This window comes from Lineus longissimus, chromosome 4 (assembly GCF_910592395.1).
Source record: "Lineus longissimus chromosome 4, tnLinLong1.2, whole genome shotgun sequence".
Classification (NCBI taxonomy): domain Eukaryota; kingdom Metazoa; phylum Nemertea; class Pilidiophora; order Heteronemertea; family Lineidae; genus Lineus; species Lineus longissimus.
Window position 1 is genome coordinate 10,201,653 of NC_088311.1, and position 22,737 is coordinate 10,224,389.

Here is a 22,737-nt window from a genome sequence, read left to right on the forward strand (position 1 = left end):
GTTTAGTTAGTTAATTTAGATTAAATTTAAACCTGGAGTTTCTGATCCTGGCGCTATATAAGGGTGCTGGACAGATGAGTGGTGTTAGCTGCGTCGAACCAGCTGTTATAACATTGTGATTGTAAATTCATGAATTGAGTGAGGTAACTTTTTGTTTGAACTTGCTGGGTCCACGTGTAGTTGATACCAGCGCAGTTATAGTTATCCAGGAAGGAATTTTAGAGTAGTGATAGTTCCATTCGTATATTTGTTTATATAGGCGTTGTTTTACTCGACATTCGCATCCACATTCACTGTCCCTTTATATTATTGTATTGTATTGTAGTGTACATTCGTCATATGATATAACACACACGATTTTACCTATACTAAATTAAGTCTGCCGAGGACGGCTGTGTTTTAAAGAGGGGGAAAGTGAAACGGGCACCAAAATTACTTTCTCATTTTCGTAACCTTTTATGTAAACCTAGTTCCAGGCACAATGGTTTATTTCGTTTATTTTCGGACAAATTGTCAACAACTCTTTCTATCCATTTCCTGGATGCGTCGCCATTTTATCGGTCATGTGACCAGGACGGCGGCCATCACTGTTTACAATTTTCTCTTTGAAAACAGAAGAATGGCATAAATGTTTTTATGACGCTTAGCCGGATGTCTTGCGCATGTGTTGTTATGCTAATTGAGGCGGGGTGCAGTGGTGCATTCGATCACGTGCAGCTAGCCTCTTCGTTTTTGCACGGAAAGAAAAGAGAACAAAGTTTTGGCAACATAAAGGCCTAACCGAGCCCGAACAAAATGTATATGGCACTGACATGGTGCATTTAAACAATTTGGGCAACCTCAAGTTATATCGTAGCGTTCGGGCCGCTGTCCGCTCCGCGGTAATTGCTCGTCAGCTTTAGGCTAGTGCTCTTTTTTAGGTGTGTAGTTTTGCGTCTCAGGCGCTAACTACGTGTAGGTATAGTGTGTTTGCGCACAAACAGTTTAGATGGAGTTTTTCTGCTTCGCCAGTCAATGGTCTAAATCGAAATCGTCCATTATTTAAGAAAGGTTTTAGCCGCTTACTTTGATGTCACAAGTAGCGGTGTGGTATTTTTATAGCAACAAATACATTGTCATTGTTCGTGTTCTCCCTTTGGGCTAACTGTACCGTTGGCCGGAGGCATCAACATTTATCTAATACCTTGCTATTTGTTGTTGCAAAATTGCGGCGCCATTCCAGCTAAATCCCTTCTCGTTGTGTAGGGTTCTTTTTAGGAGTTTTTCTTAATTAAACTCACGGTTACGGTTTGGCGTTGTTCTTCATGCACAATAGTTTGCGGCTTTTTTTTTTTTCTTCTTTTTTTCGCCTGATATCCCTTTGGGGTACTTATATCCTTTGTCGGTATTTTGCCTATAAGGCTGATATTCCTTGGCTTTATGTTATTCAAGCTATTCACGGTATGTCCGCCGACCCTTCCGGTATGAAGTGGTAACTGTTTGTCCCTCTGATAATCGCTTGAAGTGGACCCGGTGGTCTACCAGGGCGCCCTCCAACAACTCATGGTTTTACGAGCTGGCTACTGGAGGGTAGCGTCCTTTTGCTTGGTTTAAGCAAGTTCAGCTTCTATCAGAGGGTTCTTGCTTGCATAATTGCTTGGTCTTAAGCAGATGCAGCATTCCTGGTGAAACAGTTGGGCGGTATATAGTGCTAGCTCTAGGTTCGTTCGCTTTTGTCGAACGCCAATGTCAAGTCCAGGGCTACTATCTTAATTACCCTTTCAGGTCTCCATCATGCCCCCACAGAAAAAGAGCGCTCGTGTTGGGAAGGCCAAGACGAAAAGCAAGAGGCAGCAGCCATATGAGCCGGTGGCAGGTTCCAGCACCGGTAACAAGACGCCCGCCCAAGCGGATTCAACGATGACGTCGTTCAAGACGGAGATGCGGTCTCTAATGCGGGAGATGTTAACAGAGGTAAGGGCTGCGCGTCAACCAGACGCCTCGATCCCAGGCAGCGCCACCAATAGCAGTTCGGGGGGGTCTCAGGCCACCCCAAACTTGGCCACTCAGGAACAATCTCTCCGCTCTGCCACTGGTGGGTCTCAGGTCCCCCAGTTCGACTCAAACTTGGCCACTCAGGAACAATCTCTCCGTTCTGTCACTGGCGGGTCTCAGGTCCCCCAGCCCGACTCGCAGCAGCCGATATCGCAGGCGACGGCTGTTGGTGGATCTCAGGTCAACCAACACCAGCCAACAAGAGCTTGTGCATCCGCATCCCAAGGAGCACATCCAGGAGGAATTCAAGGCGCTGGTCCATCTCATGCGGATCAAGCGACCTCTTTTAGCCAATTATTGTCAGGTGCGGCACCTGCAGGCTTATCGTCGCTGTCCGGAAGGGATCGCAATGGTTGCTTGTTTCAAAGGCTTGGCCTTTGCATTTTGGCGTTTCGGATTCTACGAAACAGAAAGTGTGGGAAAACAAATTCGTCCCATTTAACGTCTTTTTGAAATCATCCATGGATTTAAGAGCCACGGCGCCTTCTTCCGGTGGCAGCGACGATGAATCGGATATTGTATCCGTCACTAAAGCCAAGCCATTGACCTTAATGCAATGGCTCTCGGCTTTTGACAAATTTGCATCGGTTTACTCATTGAAATACCCAGGTGAGACGCAGTCTCTGATAAGGTATTCCGTAGCGATCAAAGAATTGCATGCGGGTGGTGGGGATTGGCGGTATTACGATGAATGTTTCCGCCGTTGGAGGGAGGTGGAGCCCATTGATTGGCACGATATCTTACACGTGCCAATGCTGAAGGCTATCGGCCGCGGTAAAGCACAATCCGTACCTGCTTCCGATAAAAAGCCTAAGAAGCAGCCCTTTCGTGCCGGCGGCCAATCCAGGGGCTCCTCCTTCCCCAAGGGTTCCTGTTGGGCCTTCCATCGTTCAGGGAAATGCAAGGACCGTGCGGTTTGTCAGTTCACGCACCAATGCACCAAATGCCAAGGTGAACACCCCACGGTTCGATGCAAAGCTAAGTCCACTGATGGACACAAAAATTGCGACGGGAGAAAAGCTGGCTCTAAGTCAGCCAACCAATAAAGTAACACCGCCTCTCCCCACCCCCATTTGTGGTAAAACTTTGTGCGCGTATCTCAGAGGCTATGATCCAACAAAAGTTGCATATTTGCGTAAGGGATTTTCTACGGGGTTCCGCTTAAATTTTGAGGGAGATCCTATTTCATATATTTGTACAAACCCACCGACCGTATCGGCACATAAGCAAGTTGTTGTTGAAAAGCTAAGAAAGGAGATCGAGGCGGGCCGGGTGGCCGGTCCTTTCGATTCGCCTCCTTTCTCAAATTTCCGTTCCTCACCGATTGGGGTTGTACCAAAAAAGGCACCGGGAGAGTTCCGTTTAATTCATAATTTGTCCGCCCCTCTCGGCAGTTCGGTCAATGAAGGTATTCCGGCAGAGGCCAAATCAGTTCACTACGCAACTATTTACGATGCTATTGACAAGATCAAACACCTTAACAACCCTGTATTTCTCGCTAAAACCGACATCAAGTCTGCATACCGTATCGTACCTATTCATCCTGATGACTACCCCCTCTTGGGTTTTTCTTTCGAGGGTAAATTTTACCACGATAAAGTTTTAGCTATGGGGTCGTCCAGTTCTTGTAAGATTTTTGAGGAAATCAGCTCGGCCATCGAGTGGATCGCCGTGGAAAGGCTCGGTATTCAGGCCATGGTTCACATCCGCGACGATTTCTTGTTGGTAGTTGAGGGCTTTGACAGGTGCCAGTCTCAGCTTAACATATTTTTAAATTTTTGTGAAGAAGTTGGTATTCCGTTGGTCATAGACAAAACCTTTGGTCCGGATCGAGTCATGCCTTTTGTTGGCATTGTTCTGGACACACTTCGTTGGGAGGCGCGGTTACCGGATGACAAGGTCCAGAAGTGTTTGAATAGAATCGCGCTTTTTCAATCAAAACGAACTGTGCAATTAGTACAACTACAGTCTGTTATCGGCCTTCTCAATTTCGCATGCCTCGTTATTCCCTCTGGTAGAGCCTTTTTAAGGCGGTTACAGGATTTAACTATTGGCTTCTCCAATCCAATGCACCATATTCATCTTAACTTAGAAGCTAAAGCAGATCTGCGGGTATGGGAAACATTTCTCAAGCAGATTAACGGCGTATCCTTCTTCCGCACGGACGCATGGGCGTCCAGTAACACCCTTCGCCTGCATACCGACACGGCAGGTAGCCTTGGTTTCGCGGCTATATTCGGTGCCCACTGGGTTTATGGGGCTTGGCCCCTTAAGTGGAAACATTTTCATATTACTTTTTTAGAATTCTACCCAATTGTTGCAGCTTTATATGTGTGGGGCCATTTGTGGCAAAACAACAATATTTTGTTTATGTGCGACAATGAAGCTGTTGTTCATATTATTAACAAGCAAACCTCTAAGAATAAGCGGGTTATGGTTTTAGTACACATGCTAGTACTGCGGTATTTACAATTAAATGTTCAATTCAAAGCTAAGCACGTGCCTGGAAAGCTCAATACAGTACCCGATTTGATCTCACGCTTTCAGGTGGATGCTGCGCGCAGGTGGGCGCCATGGTTGGACGAGACCAACACTGCAATTCCAGCGGAAGTATCCCCAGAGCGGTTGGAGATTCCTTAAATCAGCTAACCGGTGCCGTGCTTTCTGATGCGTCTTTGCAAGGGTACAGTAGGGCTTGGACAGTGTACACTAATTTCCGCAGGGAAACTATACCTGGCTCCAATCTCATTCCATGCACTGTCTCAGACACCACATTGTTTATTGCTTATCTGTTTTCAAAGGGGTACGCACCAGCAACCATCGCCACTTATGTCTCTTCCGTTTGTTTTGTAATGAAATGGTTCGGTCACCCCGACCCCTCCTCCAATTTCGTCGTTAAAAAATTGCTTGGTGCGACTCAACAATTGAAGTCGAAGGCTGACATTCGTCTGCCCATTACGAGCGAGATATTGGTTCGGTTGTTGGGAGCGTTACCAATCACATGTCCACCACTGTACCAGCATACTATGTTTGCGGCCATGTTTCAACTTGCTTTTGCAGCTTTTATGCGTATTGGCGAAATTTCCCCCAAAAGTGTAGCTGATAGCGATAAACCACTCCAGCTAGGAGATCTCACCGGGTCCGAGACCGAGATTATTGTTTCAGTTGTCCGCTTTAAGTCAAGTAAAACGCAGGGCCCACAATTCATTTGCGTCAGGCAAGGGTCATCGCCTTGCCCTGTGGCTGCCGTCAAATCCTATCTAAATTTACGTGGGTCTCAGCCGGGCCCTCTTTTCATCCATCAATCAGGCCGCCCAGTTCTTCGTGCTGAGTTTGATCGAGTTTTAAAAACAGTTTTGATCTTCTGTAATCTTGACACGACCCGCTTTAAGGGTCACAGTTTTAGGATTGGGGCCGCCTGTGAAGCTGCCCGTCAAGGCAAATCAGACGCTCAGATTCGTCTACTTGGTAGATGGGCGTCGGATGCTTTTCGTAAATATATTCGCATCAATTAGGACCCGGGTTCTAAAAGGGAGCAGTCTCAGGCTGCGCCTTCCGCGCTGCTATATTTTCATTGCCAGTAAGTTGTGTACTTCTGGTGCATTCTTTTAATTACATGTATTATATTTAGGTGGCCTTCGGTAGAGGTGTCGGATATGCTCGACATGATCGCTAGTTTCTTCTTTCTCCCTGCTATGGGGTCGCGGCTTACCGCGTTTTTTGGGGTCTACCCCTTGCAGGGTTTCTTTGTGACTTTTAGGTTTCATAGTCACATTTTGGATTGTTGCAGGTCACGTGATTTTTTGCAGTGCCAAATTCCGGTCACGTGACATAGCGCTTCGTCTGGGAAACCAGAATTTTTAAATGACGTCATTGAGTTGACGTCACCTCTTTTCATGGTGAAGCCCTGTTGAGCGCGTGCGCGAGGTTTTGCACTGAGCTTATATGATGTCATGACAAGGTGTCATGCCTTTGCATTCGTGCCTGCGTGTACATAGTATTTGTTGGGGGATACCCCCTTTTCTGATCATGTCGGGCATGTCCGCCAAATAATAAATTTGGCCATTAATTAATTAAACACTGCGCTTGTGTTATTCATTCGGGTGACGTCATAAATGCCCTTTATGAAAACAGAAGGGTGGCATAAATGTTTTATGATGCTTAGCCGGATGTCTTGCGCATGTGTTGTTATGCTAATTGAGGCGGGGTGCAGTGGCGCATTCGATCACGTGCAGCTAGCCTCTTCGTTTTTGCACGGAAAGAAAAGAGAATACGTTTTTTCTCAGCCTCCTCCTCCGCTCCGCCTCCAGAACCATGATGAAAAATTGTATTATTACGTGTCTTTCTGCAGGGTTTCTTTGTGACTTTTATGTTTCATAGTCACATTTTGGTTTGTTGCAGGTCACGTGATTTTTTGCAGTGCCAAATTCCGGTCACGTGACATAGGGCTTCGTCTGGGAAACCAGAATTTTTAAATGACGTCATTGAGTTGACGTCACCTCTTTTCATGGTGAAGCCCAGTTTAGCGCGTGCGCGAGGTTATGCACTGAGCTTATATGATGTCATGACAAGGTGTCATGTCTTTGCATTCGTGCCTGCGTGTACATAGTATTTGTTGGGGGATACCCCCTTTTCTGATCATGTCGGGCATGTTGGCCAAATAATAAATTTGGCCATTAATTAATTAAACACTGCGTTTGTGTTATTCATTCGGGTGACGTCATAAACATCTTTTAACGTGCAAATTTGGGATTTATCTCAATTAATCGTAAGTTTATTTAATCACTCCTTAGCATGTGGCTCGAACTACGGTGTTTTAAGTTATATTCAGTGCGATCTCTGCCAGGAAACAAAGGCTTTGTATCGGGTTGCTTGGTGATCTTTGGGATAGTGAATGTTTGGTTGTTTAATTCTGAGATCTTGGGGTGTTTTCTCAGTGCTAGTTATGTTGTTGTTACAAGGTATGACACATCCTGTTAATCAAAGAAATACATCAAGTGGTCTTGTGAACTATCATGGTGAAGCTGCATGGTAAACAGGAAATATTGGGAACACCTATCATATAACAGTGAGCTTGGGACCATTCACGTTCATTGAAGTAACCATGGCTAATAGTCAACTAAAACCATATACTCGCCCTCCAAGGTTCAAAATCGACATACCAGGAGATGACACTTTCAAAACGTTGATCCTTTCGAAAATTGCAAAAGTTAGGTACTACTTGAGAATGAAACTTGGCAGTTGTGTGACAAATGCAACTGTCATGGAGAACATCCTTGACTTTTGGGACAAGAACCACCAGGTGGAATCTGGGACAGACGAATACTGGGCAGGAATGAATATGTACATGGCCACACCGAATGATTGAGAATACAGACCAGAGGAATTTCGTGGTGTCTGATTTTTCCTTTGACAAAATGCTTCAAGTCGCAGAGCAGCATGGAAGGCATTGTACATCCGACCTTTCGGTGATAAACACAATTTATCGTGGACATTGCGTCATCAAAAAGCTTTGGTGTTAGAGACATAAAGCTAGACACAACTACAGCTGGGCATCTTCACCATATTTACCAAATGGGGAGTTTCTTTGCAACACACGGATTGGACATGGATACTTTGCAAGTGGAATACTTCCGGTGCAGTACAGAAGATTTACAGAAGCTGCTGGGATAGGGACTATCTCAAAACAAAAACAAAAAGCTCTTTTTGAGGATTACAAGCCATATGTGAAAGAGGAGTACAAGGCATCAACCCTCAAAGCCCTCAATGAGGAAAAACAGCGCTATCCAGAAGGGGAAGGGATTGAAATCGAAACAGATGCAAGGCATGGCTGGAGAAAAAATGCCAAGGACTCCAGCATTGCGTGCCTTGGTGACAAAAAATAGGAACTGTTCGACTCTATGAATATTTCGATTCCACGGGAACAAAATCAAAATCCACAGCCATGACCGAAACCTTTCAATCAATAAATACTTGCGGGTGCATCAAAAAGACACTAAAAACCAGAATGACGTGTGGCATGGAGTCAAGGGGGCAAGTGAGGCGGTCCTTGAAGTTGGGGAAGGTGCAAAGAAGAGACAAGGTGCCACATGGCACGAGCAGCTTCATGACAAAGCTCAGCCAGTTGCCACCCACATACACTGGGCAGTTCAGAATTGTGACGGAAACCCTGACTACATCAGGAACTCCTTGGATAATGTGGTGAAACACTACAGTAATGACCACAGAATGAGAAAGTGTGCCAAAATATCGCGATGCAAAAAGGACAGGAAATATAAACCTTTCCGTGTTGTCATCACAAACAAAAAAGCTCTTCTCCAAACAGCCATTGAGAACAATGTGATTTATAATCACCCAGAGGATTATGTGCTTGGGAGGACAACCTACCACACAGAGTCATTCAACAACGTCTTTAATATATTCACTGACAAACGGATATCAATGGGCAGTGACAATTACCAAATGCGAGCCAACCAAGCAGTAGTTCACTGGAATGAAAATGTGGACCGTGACGTAACTTCTGTGTGGACCAGCGAGGCCACTGGAAGTTCGCAAAGACAACGAACAAATGAAATGGCCAGGGCCATTGTGCTCACCTCATGTGGTGGAAAGATGGATAAAGAGCATGGTATTGTGTCATGTAGTGTTAGGTTTGATGTAGGTCCAAGCAATTACAATTTCCCCAAAATGGCCAATTTACAGTACATTCGACCTCTGTGACCTTGAAAAGTAGGTCAAATCAAAGAAGACCCGGGTGACTCATTGAATGGTTGTTAGAATTAGATGTACCTATGATATAAAATTGGTGCCAATCGGGCAAGTCATTACTAGGAATATTAATGGCATTTTGAAGAATTTAGGATTTGGCCTCCTCCCTGGAGGCCAAATGGCAAATCAGATCGCACCAAACTTCGGTACCTGAGATCACCTGACCAAGGGGTACATGTGTACTTAATTTGTGATCAATAGTCATTGCAGTTAAGAAACGTGCCATAGTTACGGCCTGACGGCGAATTTACGCCATTTGACCTCTGTGACCTTGACAAGAAGGTCAAATTAAAAACCTGTGTGACATATACTGTATGGTGGTTAGATGTACCCATGATATCAATTTGGTGGCAATCGGGCAAGAAGTTAAGGAATTATCACATTTTTAAGGTTTTTGGATTTTGCCCCCTGGTGGTCAAGTGGTGAATCATATTGGACCAAACTTCGGTCCCTGAGATCACCTGACTAAGGGGTAAATGTGTACCAAATTTGGTATCAATAGTCATTGCAGTTTAGAAACGTGCCATCGTTACATCCTAACGGCCAATTTACACCATTTGACCTCTGTGACCTTGAAAAGGAGGTCAAATCAAAAACCCGGAGGATATATGATGCACCTTTGCTAGAAGTACCTACCATATTTTTTTCAAAATTTCCCGACTATTATTAAGGGAGATATTGCATGTTTTCATTTTTAACGTTTGGCCCCCTGGTGGCCAAACCATGAAACGAATCGGACCGAAACTTGGTCTCCAAGGTGTCATTACATAAGGGTACATGTGTACCAAGTTTCAACTCAATAGCTCTAACAGTTACGAAACGTGCCCCGCTAACGGACGACGGACGACGACGGACGACGACGACGACGACGACGACGACGACGACGACGACGACGACGGACGACGGACGCCACGGTATGGGATAAGCTCACCTCTGCTAAGAGGTGAGCTAAAAAGAACAGAAAGGCAAACACTCATGTATACAGAAATAACATTTGGCAGCGGCTTATGGCAAACGTATACCACCAGTAACTTTTTGCCATCTCATGATTTTTTGACAGTGAATTTGGAGCATCATTAGAATTTGTGTGCTGGTTACTATAACAACCTTCTTTGGGATTTATAATCAGGGAATAATATTGTTTTGTGTATTTTGTGTAACACGGAATTATAAGTTGAAAATGTGATAAAGCAAGTGGTTGATACATATTTGGAATATACGGAATACAAGCTTGATACAGAGGATGAAATCTGTTCACCATAACAGTATTGATGTGAGTCTGACATCTTCTGCATGCATCTCAATTCTCATCATGATTCATAATAAAACAATGGGTGATATGAATAAAGACTAGCAAAAGCTTTTGCTGAAAACTCCATGTACATTTAAACTAGGCCTTTCTTTTCAAAACTGAAGTAAAAGCATTTACTAGTCTTTATTCATATCACCCAATGAGACCCGGCCTCAGTTCATCCACCGTCTCACACAAATACTTAAAGTTTTTTAGAAACATGCAAATTGAAATTAAGCCTTGTAAAACTCCCTTGGTTCCATTTTAATTTTTGTGGACAATAGCCTATACCCTTCAGACTGCAAGATCAAATCCAGTGAAACAAAACTATTATAAACTCCCCACATGTTAGTATAACTGTTTACATTCTTAAAATAACCCAGCCATAGCAACACTCCATGAATATAGTATGCATAGCTCCTCCCAGCCTGCCAGTGTTCTCGCCAGGCCATTTAAACGGGGCGCTGGCGACGGTCGGCCAATAACAATCACCCGTAGCCTTGGCAACGAGGTCAAGGGAGTGGACAAAAGCGCACCTGTACGATCGGCTAGCGGCAGAGCAGGGGCGGTTGTTTTTAATTATGTCAAAAGAGTGCTTGCAGGTGTGCCGCAGGTGGATGATAATAGCTGTCGGCGTAAAATCAGCAGTCTCTTTCAATTGATATACAGGGTACAACGGGATCAAATGAGAAGAAGGCCGCGACAAATTTTTAATAAAGTAAACATTGTACATGTATAGAAGCGTCGATCATCATCATGTCATCATGAAGAAGCATAGGGCTTGCGCAGTTGGTTACTGCGCATCCGCGGGCTGCAGGATGCGCAGTTGGCTACTGCGCATCTATATTTGGCACCCCTATCTGATTACAAAATACCATGTGCTTTGACGATGTCGGGGTCCGGGGAGCAAGCGGGGAGGGCAAGGGGATCAAAAACTTTTTTTGGAACCAGTGAATTTTTTATTCGTACAACTTCACTTTTTTATCGTATAAACTGTCTTCAGGTGGTTATTTTATGTTGAGTGCCCGTACAAACACAACTTTTTATCTTTCCGTATAATATAGTGTACCCGACCGTACCGCGGGGCACAAACATCGGAAAACGTACAAAATACGGTTGAAACGTACAAGTAAACAGCCCTACGCATGTAACGGTTTGAATACTAGTATTTACGTGGATACCCCGCCATGCGTCCCTCCCGCCGACCGACGTGACGCCACAAATTGCCGTGAAGCAAAATGTTTTGCCTACGATACTAACGCTGCAATGTCGTTTTATGTCATCAGAATTAGGCCTGAAATTGCACCTCAGAGCATCTAGGTTTCAAAATTTTTCTGGGGGAGGACCGGGACCCCCGCCAAAAATGCACCTGCGGCGCATATAGGAGCTGGCCTCCGGCCAGCTGCGCCCCCTTTGATTGAAATCCTGGCGAGAACACTGAGGATTTGTGAATTTATGCCAATTAGCGCCAGATTGATCACGTGCGTGACCACGTGCCATACGGGTGGCGCCCCCGATCAGACACTAGAATCTACCGCTAGCGGGTGTCATTTAATCTCTAAATGTGGAACCGCCAACACCCTCAAGTTTTGGTTTAATTTCTTTGGTTCATTGTAGATGGAATTCTCCCGGTTTAAGAGGTTGGTGCCCAGGTGGCTGCGTTTACCTAGGGGGAGCTGCGCAAGGACTACAGTGAGGCAGCAAGGAAATACAATGCTTACCGTGGGAACAAGAAGTAAGTGGCTAAGAGGCAGGAGATGGTGCACAAGGAGGCCATGAATCGTTGCAAGGTGGTGCACTGGATGCTCATGACCATTTCACCCTTCTTGGCCAGTACGAGATGCAGTTTGGTGCATTTGTGGGCCGTACATTTCACTGGATGTGCGAAAACTGCATCGGATACTGTGGCTATGTGGTTCAAAGTATGGACAAGGAGGTGGAATCTCCCAACACTCCACTCTCTCAAAGCAAGTTTCGGTTCAAGGAGTACGTGAAGTAATTATTTCAACGTTCCATTTCAGTCCTACTACCTGAAGCTTTGAAGGTGACACTGCCAGAGGCTAGCAAGAATTGGGTGTCCCGGCACTCTTCAAACTGTCTCACACTGGTAAAGCTGAGCTTGACATGGCCAAGGTCGACCACCTTTGGTTTTACCCACCCCAGCCCACTCTGATCAACACACGTCTGCCTCGTGTCGACCGCTACTTTGCCACACGTCTACTCCTTTGGATGCCGAGGAAGCTGTGGCGCGTAAAGATCCTTTGTCCATCGTGCAAGTCCGAGATGACTGGAGCCGGTATCTACAGCAAGATGAGGATAGTCTTTGACATCGATAGTAGTTACATACTTGCAGGAGAGTATCTTGAGTGCGGCAAGTGTTCAAAGAGGCTCATCTCGTGGAGCTGGCCGATCGTTTCTCAATTGAGTTTGGCCCATCAGTCACAGTTTCCTATCGTCCTGACCTATCGATATCCAATCCACAAGCGTGTCGTGACTCTGCTGCGACAGCGTGGACTTAGAAACAGCACCACTCAGTTAGCCAAGAAAATGGATGAGCAACACGAGGAGTTTTGGTTGAAAAGGACTCTCCAGTACAGACTGATGCCAAGGCCTTTGTGGATGCAACTTCCAGTGCCCTTATCGAGATGAGAGATGTTCAGTCGAGGATTGAGTTTAAAGCAGCAGTGACCAATACGTTCGGGCAGGTTTTAAAGATGGCCTCGACAAAGAAGGTAAGGCTCTTTTAGAATATTTTAAAAAGCACAAATAATCGAAGTCAACTGGATGCTCGTGACCATCTCGCCCTTCTTCTCCAGTACGAGATGCAGTTTGGTGCATTTGTGGGCCGTACTGTTTACTTGATGTGTTAGAACTGTACCGGGTATTGTGGATATGTGGTTCACAGCATGGACAAGGAGGCGTAGTCTCCCAATACTCCACTCTCTGAAAGCAAGTTCCGCTTCAAGGAATATGTGACCGCCTTTCCTGAGGGTCAAGAGATGGTCGAGATAAAGCAGAAAGGGAAGGCTACGAAAGAACTACCGAAGGCCTCCCTAGCGCCAAAAAAGAACAGGTTGCCCCATGCTGCCCTCATGTTGGGCAAACCTGTCAGCCCTGGAGTCTTGAAGGCTCGAATCAGCCGTGCCATGAAGACGAAGGCACCCAAACAAAGAAGGTGAACACGGTTTTATATTAATCAAATAGTGTTTGAACAACTCTTATGGGCGGTTATTTCTGCAAAAATAGAGGTTGTCTCAAATAGACATTTTATGTCGTGTTATGACTCGAATAGACGTTTGGTGGCACTCGTTTTAACGGAGACGTACCTGAAATAAACATAGTGTGTCGTATCTCAAATAGACATACACTCAAATAGGCGTTTGGTGGCGCTCGTATCTCAAATAAACATATATTGTCGTGTTTTCAGCTTTTGTTAATAACTCAAATAGACGTTTGGTGTCGCTTTTCAAATAGACATACACTCAAATAGACGTTTGGTGGCACTCGTATCTCAAATAAACATATATTGTCGTGTTTTCAGCTATTTGTGTATAACTCAAATAGACGTTTGGTGTCGCTTTTCAAATAGACATACACTCAAATAGACGTTTGGTGGCGCTCGTATCTCAAATAAACATATATTGCCGTGTTTTCAGCTTTTTGTTCATAACTCAAATAGACGTTTGGTGTCGCTTTTCAAAAAGACATACACTCAAATACACGTTTGGTGGCGCTCGTATCTCAAATAAACATATATTGTCGTGTTTTCAGCTTTTTGTTCAAACTCAAATAGACGTTTGGTGTCGCTTTTCCGCAAAAATGGAAGTTCCCCAAATTGACGTTGTGTGGCGCTGGAATCAATTTTAACGACGGCAACAGCGATATTGACATTATCATTGCGGTAAGCGGCGGCGCTATTGCATGTATTGCATGTACATTTGATGTACTCGTTTCTCTCTTATTCTGCCAAAGCTAAATACACTGACAATCCAATTACAATTAAAACTAGAATTGTCAGTTGAGTCTTTGCAGACTCTGGGGTCTCCGCCTCATATGCACACAGCCATGCATGTTGACAAAAACAAAACAAAAACATCGCACTTTCACTTCAGCGAAGCGATGGTTTATGTGTGAAATACGACTGATCAAGGCAACATAAAGTGTCCAGAAGGGAAGAACACATTCTTGAAACTCAGCTGCTTTAATTCACTGCCGTTTTTTCTTATTTCATAGCCCATAAACTCCAAATATTAGGTTTTATAGAAAAATGCTTCGATGGTGTAGACTAGTCCCTGGTCTTTATCCGTTACGTTCCTCCATATGTGCAGCCAATATGTAATACACATAACGCGGGGCACCAGTCATCGTGCCGGTATGGCGAGGTTTACTGGTTAAAAATCTACATGTATTGCGCTATGCATGCCCATAGCACTTTCGCGGCTGTTACCCAGATTGACTTCTTAGTTCATGGACACCCTCGTTTTATCGATGTTTTGCAATGCATTGCCGTGTTCATGTACACCCTTGTCGGAAAGTTTATGGACACCAGTTTTTGCACATTTTCTCAAAAACGGCTAATCCTATTGAACCCAAATATTCACCAATGGTGGAGAATCTTCCTGGCTATCGAATGACGTGATAGTTGATATCAGGACCAATTGCATAACAAAGTTATTACATAATTTTGAGAGGCATCTATTTTTCACTTTTTGGTTGATTTTTTTTAAATCGAAGTATAAATCTTGCATCATACAGATAACAATGCTAAGACTTTCTGTGAAGAAAGTATTTGAAAATATCATTTACTTTTCATGATATATCAAAATATCAAAATTTTGAGATTCTGAAAATTTTGAGATTTTTCTGATTTTTCGATATATCCTAGTAGTACCCATGTCCCCTGAATGAATGGTGATTTTTTTTCTGATTTTCAACTAAAGGAACATCTTGAAATTATAATATGAAAATTTTCATACTACCAAGTATCCACCTTTTCTCAGCAATATTAGTTGCTAGCTGTGCTAAATTGGTGCCAATCATTATTTGGGTATGACTTCTCAATGATACAGTTGCAAAAAACCCAAAAATATCAAATTATCAAAATATCAAAATTTTGATATTTCGATATATCTCAAAACCGAAATGAGATTTATCCAAATTTTTTTCACAGAAAGTCTTAGCTATGTGCAATATATACTGTAGGTTAATTTGGTTTTGAAAAATTGATTAACAAAAAAGTAAAAAAAAGATCCCTCTCAAAATTATGTAATAACTTTGTTATGCAATTGGTCCTGATATCAACTATCACGTCATTCGATAGCCAAGAAGATTCTCCACCATTGGTGAAAATTTGGGTTCAATAGGATTAGCCGTTTTTGAGAAAATGTGCAAAAACTGGTGTCCATAAACTTTCCGACAAGGGTGTACATATGAAGCTTTCACCTGGGGACGAGAGTTTGCTGGAATAATTTCTTGAGGAGAATAATACCCTAATACAAAAGTCTCAGCCGATGGCGGAGACTAATGAAATTGTATTAAGTCGAGATTTTCCTCAGATACGAGCGCAAATAGCCATGTGCACTGCTTAGAGCAATAACAATAATATCGTTGTGGCAGATAAACCAATTCCAAACTTGCTCCAGAATTGCCGCACGCCAGCGCCACACAACGTCTATTTGGGGAACTTCCATTTTTGCGGTTACCGTATACACAAAAAGCTGAAAACACGACAATATATGTCCATCAACTGCTTCAAAACTATTTGACCAACTGATAAAACCCATATGCACCTATGGAGCTGAAATCTGGGGCCCTGAGACTTTCTTTAAAATGGGCCAATCCCCATGGGATGCCATGTTTGGTAAAAAATTGGATCTTTCTCCTATAGAAAAACTTGATATGTTATTTAATAAATTCACCCTTGGGGTGTCAAGACGTTCCCCTAACCTTGCAGTTAGAGGAGAACTAGGTCGCTTTCCAATTTTCATTTCCATTGCTATGGCTACTCTTAAATATTATATTCATGTACAGCAATCTGCCAATGACTTTCCATTGCTTTCCCACGCACTGAATGAGTCTAAAGAAATAGATCGGAAAAACACCTTTTCCTGGTATTCCTTTGCTAGAAAACTATCTCATCAACTGGGATCCAGTCTTGACAAATGTAATGTCAAAATCATCAAGTTCAAATTAAGACAAAAATTTGTAGTCTATTGGAAATCTAAAATGGTGGAAACCCAAAAGGATGGAGGCAAATTGCTCCTTTATTCCAACATTAAGAGCCACTTCCCAATGGAAGATTATCTAATGAAATTGAAAGAGGACGCTATTCACGCCCCAAACCCCCAGAGATGAAAGATTTTGTAACTTTTGTAAAAATGATTTAAATCAAAACATTGCAATATTATGGCAGGATCTTTTGTCCATCAATCGATCCTGGTACACCTGAGGAGTGGTTGGCTGTCAAGAAAGCAACAAGGGGAATCAAAAGAAATTAACCTATGTGAAAAAACTTGAACCACTGTGAAAAAACTTGAAATAAAATGGTCCAGGGACCACATGCTCACCTCGGGTAATGTTAATGCATGTCATAGGCAGTGGATATGGGGAGATACATGTCCACACAAGTTTAGAACCATCTAGCTCAAATAGAATCGCGACGTGCCACCTATCGGTGATTTAGCAAACTTTTACCTTTGTGACCTTGAAAAGTAGGTCAAATCAACAAATCGGGTGATATGTCATTTAACCTTATTAAATACACGCACCATAAAAATTTCCAATTTCCAAGACGCCGCCTGGAGGCCAGAAAATAGGTCTTATCGCGAAAAAGAAAAATATGTCTGCGCATATTGCCCAAAGCTACCATTACACCAAGTTTTAGCCATCTAGCCCTAGCAGTGACAAACGTGCTCTGTTAACGGATGACAAATGCCAGGGTATTGTATAAGCGCCCCAGAGGTGCAGGTAGTATATCGTTTTTAAGGTGATTTTCGTGGAATCTAACTCTTCTCTGTTTCAAGCTAACCGGTTATCGGAAATGTTTTAAAATTTAATTAAAAATATTCGGCAGTTACTTAAAGGGTTAAGATTAGCATCTATCACTTCTAAGAGTGTAAATAATTGAGAGGTTTCACTATATTTACAATAACAAGATACACGAAAAGGATTCACTATCAATACAGGCCTCTTGGTGATGACACATCCTCGAATTCCTCTGGCCTTTCCCATTCGGCAGTCTTCCAGTTGTGTGGACACTTACAGTCTTATATTATCTGAGTAAACCCTCCACGAACTTGTGATAGTTATATTTGATATCGTATTCCATGTCGTACCAGAAGTTAACTAGAAGAAAGAGGGTATCGTTTAATTGAAAATCGATAAATGTTGTATTAGAAGATTACTGCGAGAAAAAACAAGTACAACTCTAATTGACAAGAAAACAATAATTTTGGCCAGTATCGAAATTTGCTTGTTGGTTCAGGTCGTTTTTGTTGACAATCTATTGAATTCATTCCATTTCGAAAGCAGGCTGATCCCCAACATTTTGATTACCAGTGCGATTTTTAACTCTATCGTTACTCAAATCCTTTCCTGGCAAAAGAACTCACTAATCGTAAACCAAGAAATGTTTGCGTGCCTTCTATTTTCATGTTTACAGATAATCACGAAAACATATGGAAGTGAAAAAGAGACTCTTACTGAAATTACTGCGAAATAAGCGCAGTTGTCAAAACACTAAGTTGAAAGAACTCACAACATCAAAATAAAATGGTCATGAACATTTCTGGGTTCACAGTATATTCGAATGTGGCTCACCTACCATCTCCTCCTTTAAACCCCCTCCCCCACGCCCCTACAACATAATTACCTGCAATACATCCCTGCGACTGCCTCACATGATGAAACCATAGTGAGGGAAGGTACAACGTTTCGCCTTTTTCAACTCGGATTACATATGGCTTGGCTCTCTTATATTTTGGGTATTTCTCCAAGTCTGGAGTCTCAGGGTCGACTGGAATCCATGGAACCTGAAATGGAAACAACTCAATATCTTCACAGCTGTTTATAACACACTGAAGAGGACATACAGGGCTAAGTTGATAAAATACAGCCATGTTGACAGAACCAACCCTTTGACTAAAATAATGCACAAGAAAATTCACAATGTTCAAACTCCTGATTATTCCTTATGCGGAATCATTCACAAGTACATTCTGTCAGAATGTCAGTTCCTTTCTACATTTCCAAACTCTCGGTTCTGGCCATAAAAAATTACACAAGGAAAACAAAAAGATGACATCTCTTGCATGATCACGTGGAGGACAGGCTCTATTTTTCGGAGGACGGTCTCTAAATTTCAAGACTGTCTTTAAGAATAGAGAATGTCCTCAACCTGATGATCACCTCTTTGTATTTGCTCTGGGGACTCGGAATAGCTTCGAGTTGTTCTTAAGTTTGCAAACACTGCTAAATTCTTCCCTCCAATGCTATCAACTTTCTCCAATGGTACAGTACATACCTTACCAGTCTCCATGTCATCGACAACATCGTAACTGCCATCTTCATGGACGACATACTTGGCAGCTTGGTACTCACCTGAAATCAAGGAATACAGACTGTAATGTTGATGACAACTTCAGTTTTTATTATGTAGAGTGGAAAGAAAAAAAAGGGGATGCACACACCACTGAAACTAGTATATTTGATTTAGATGAGAGTTCTTTTCATAGTGGAATACTTGGACTTGGAGAGCAAATTATTTCGATGAACAACACTACATATTCCCAACTAAAGAATCATTTGGAAAACATTTAAAATTTAAGACACTGTGATATTCCTTTCCTTACCGTAAGGCACAAACGGTTGATCCGTTGGAGGTATAATTATAAACTGCTTCTCTCCATGGATGACACAGTAGAGATTCTCATAGTGGTCCTTGTGCACTGGAAGCAAGAGCAAGATGTCGTATTAAAGGCAAAACTTGGGATGTTTCTTTTTAGCCTTACTTTAATCCCAACAACTGAAGCAAAAGGGAATGTAAATGTGTTATCCAATTTAACCAAAAGCACATACAGTGGAACCTCCCTTAGCGGCCACCTCTCTGATAAGGAGACCCTCTCTATTAAGGACACTAGTTTTGGTCCCAAATTGGTTGTCTCCATTTAATTTGACCTCTCTAATCAGGACACCTCTCTATTAAAGTCAGTTCTTGTCAGTCCAGAGGGTGTCCTTATTGGAGAGGTTCTACTGTAAGTAATGCGCTTTTGATCCAACCCAGTGAACGATCTTTGTTTTTCAGTCTTTCAGCATGTGCATCAAGTTATAAAACGTATTGGCCAATAATCTTCAACCGTGTCAGCACTGTCAATCAATTGTTGGCTCTGGTTTTCTGCACGTCTTCAGGACTTCTTTTCGATGTTTCAACTCACTTGATGTTACTGCTTTCTCCTCCCCCATCCAGAAGTTGACTGCATCTGGCTTCTTCCCTGAAAGAAATGTGGGTTTAATCAAAGCCGTGGAAATGGAAATATTATTCACTTAACTGGTAATGAAGTGGGGCCACGATGAAGACCAATTTTATTACCCGAGTGAGAGAGCTTACATGGCCTCTCCGAGGCTGAAAACGAAGTCAACAAGATAACTCACCAAATGCCTCAGTGGCCCACGGAATTTCCAAACCAGCATCAGCAGCTATTTCTTGGAACTCCTCAGTGAAATTTGAATTCTGTTTCTGGATGTAATATACACCAGCTGGCTTCGACTTCCGTTCAATAATGTCAAGAAAGCCTGCAAACTTCATCGATCTCTCCTCAGGCATGATGAATTTTCCCTCGGAGACTGCATCCGCATAACCATTTGGCGTAACAGTCACTGTCACCTCTTTTGAACCAATCTTCTCCCTGGAATAAGACAAATATATCCCACTCAAGTTCATGCCGAGTATATGCGTTTTGATTGCCTCCGTCAGAAAGTTAGTCCACAAAATGCAGTGGATACAAGTCGGAATCTATGAAGGTCGATTACTGCGACAAGCCAGGTAGTTCCTGCCTCTAGCAAATAAACACTGCATGTGATGAACAAGTTGTTTTTAGATGTGATGCCTGTGCCTGGACACAAGGTTAAAATTGCGATATTCAGTTTTTTCTCAACTCAATAGTTTTTTTATCTCACCTGAGGTATTCAACATCCCAACATTTCAAAGCCGGCCAGTCGTCGAAGACTCCTTTTATCAACACCGGCTTGTTTGGTGCAACCCAGTCTCGATAGAATTCAAGGGCAGTCGGAACATGGTCCAGAATTGGCACAAGCGGGTCCAGATAAAGCTCTGAAAGATATTATGATCTCTTTAATTTATAGGTTTGATCAAAACAAATCAAACGCGCTCACTCAAAAACATGTCAGAAGGCCTATGGTAAGGCTTTGTTTACTGCTTGCTGTTTGTTGTGGTCAGCAGTGGCTTCCTCCGCCAGGTATAAGGTTGTCTATCTATGTTAGACCCCACATTCAGATATGATCTGGAGGAGCCTCATAGCCTGGTGGTTAACACTGCTGGCTACCACGCAATAGGCCCTTTGCCAGATGCGCCAGTACCACCTAGGGTCAGCCAAACAAACTACCTTTACAATAGGTTTTACGGTCAATGACGCCAGACAATCAGCATCTTTTACCGTGAAGATCGATTGTAAAGATAGTTTGTTGGGTCAACCCTAGGTGGTACTGGTGTATCCGGCAAAGGGTCTGTGCTTATCTGTAAGGGCCCGGGGAGAACCCAGGGCCAGGATTTTATTTCTAGATTAACCGGCGTGGCTTTCAACTTCAAGTAACTTAAATTCCTGGCTCTCCACAACTCGTACACTAACGTATGAAATACTCGAGGGTCTGTTGGGGGGGTCTGTCAGATGAGACTAAAAAGCTGTGGTCCCTTTTACCCGAGTGTCTATAATAATACGCCAGGGCAAGTAAACGATCCCACATAGGTACACAGTATCCTAACACCATACCGCCGGCAAAAATCCAATAATAGGGCGACAACACCAGCAATGATACGATATGATCACTCACAAAGAATAAAGTGACTTGGGCCTAACTACAGAATGGCCGGGACAGTAGTAGCTCTGTACATTATGTACACCCTGTTTCTCTGTACATTATGTACACAATTCCTATCATTTAGCACAGAGTCAGAGTGTCCCATGATTCTGGAGCAAGTTGCTCCCTGGACCCTTTCGTTGTCATGAGCATATATAGTATACCATGTGCTTCCTGGGCCAATGTATTGAGTGCATCCTCCATAACGATCTTTGAATATGTACTACATTACAACATCGAGAAATTTGATATGTCACAAAGTTTATGAAGGGCAAATTATTATGTTTTTGAGACGGATTTAAAAAAAATTTCCCACGTGGTATTTTTTCCTTCTCATGAATATAAACCGAATTGACCAATTCCGCATCGGCCGTAGCAGTGGCGCTTCGAAACGACGAGACTGTCTTTAATTAAAAAGGGGGTTCCGAGAGGGGTCCCTCGGCGCACTCGCTAGTTGCACAACGTTTTGCCCCTCACCCCCCCCCCCTCCACACACACAGCACAGGCACAAGCACTTACCAAATTATAGGACAACGCCAAACTGTAGAGAAAGTTAGGGGTGGGTATCCTGAGATCAGCCTGGACTTTTTTACTCCTCCGTCGTATACAAAATATCGAGAGGCGGAGTATAGAAAACAACTGATGCCAGGATGAGGGTAGGCGCGATGTTCGACTTGGGAGATGTGAGGGCCCTCTCAGTTTTAGCGCGAGGGCATCCTCAGCACCAACAAGCTGATGTGTGCGAGGGGAGGAGCATACAACTGACTCTGGTGTTCTAGGACGGGGATTGCTACATATATATAGCCTTGCCTTAAACTTACCAACAGCCTTGTCTCGAACTCACCTCCAGTCTGGTCTTCAACATGCCATCAGCCTTGTCTTCAACTCACCTCCAGCCTGGTCAGCAACTCACCTCCAGCCTTGTTTCAACTCACCTCCAGCCGTGTCTCGAACTCACCATCAACCTGGTCTCGAGAACTCACCTCCATTCTTGTCTTGAACTCCCTCACCATCAGCCTTGTCCTCGAACTCACCTCCAGCCTTGTCTTCAACACACCATCAGCCTTGTCTTCAACTCACCTCCAGCCTTGTTTTCAACTCACCTCCAGCCGTGTCTCGAACTCACCATCAGCCTTGTCTCGAACTCACCTCCAGCCTTGTCTTCAACAAACCATCAGTCTTGTCTTCAACTCACCTCCAGCTTTGTCTGCAACTCACCTCCGGCGTTGTCTTCAGCTCACCTCCAGCTTTGTTTTCAACTCACCTCCAGGCATGTCTCGAACTCACCATCAACCTTGTCTCGAACTCACCTCCAGACGTCGACTTGTCTTCAACTCACCTCCAGCGTTGTCTGATCGCGACCTTAGCTGAAATCTCAGTTTTCTCTTCCGCTCATCTCCAGAATGCTTTTGACATTTACTTCTAGTATTGACATTTGTGGTAGTAATCTTATCAGCAGCTACAACTTATCACCAGAAATGATATTCTCATTTCTGACGAAAAAAAGGGGATGGAGCCCGGGCTATAATCATATTTCGTTTCCTTTAAGTATT

General features: G+C 43.4%; 1 protein-coding gene across 2 annotated transcripts in view; it reads right to left on the minus strand.

Annotated features, from left to right (window-relative positions):
* LOC135486522 (bifunctional peptidase and (3S)-lysyl hydroxylase JMJD7-like) overlaps positions 1–21,459 on the minus strand; it is a 67,064-nt gene extending 45,605 nt beyond the window's left edge. Inside the window, exons 1-8 of one of the 2 annotated variants that reach the window (XM_064769368.1) lie at positions 21,349–21,459; positions 20,267–20,420; positions 19,742–19,995; positions 19,525–19,581; positions 18,943–19,038; positions 18,615–18,691; positions 17,964–18,123; positions 17,355–17,437 (exon numbers count right to left, since the gene is read on the minus strand). In XM_064769368.1, coding sequence (XP_064625438.1) covers positions 17,364–17,437; positions 17,964–18,123; positions 18,615–18,691; positions 18,943–19,038; positions 19,525–19,581; positions 19,742–19,995; positions 20,267–20,420; positions 21,349–21,388 — 912 coding nt within the window. In that variant the 5' untranslated portion in view covers positions 21,389–21,459 and the 3' untranslated portion in view covers positions 17,355–17,363. Of the gene's footprint in view, positions 1–16,825; positions 17,438–17,963; positions 18,124–18,614; positions 18,692–18,942; positions 19,039–19,524; positions 19,582–19,741; positions 19,996–20,266; positions 20,421–21,348 lie in introns of those variants that run through there. The other variant, XM_064769367.1, reaches the window with a different exon arrangement.
* Between the last annotated feature and the right edge of the window lie 1,278 nt (positions 21,460–22,737).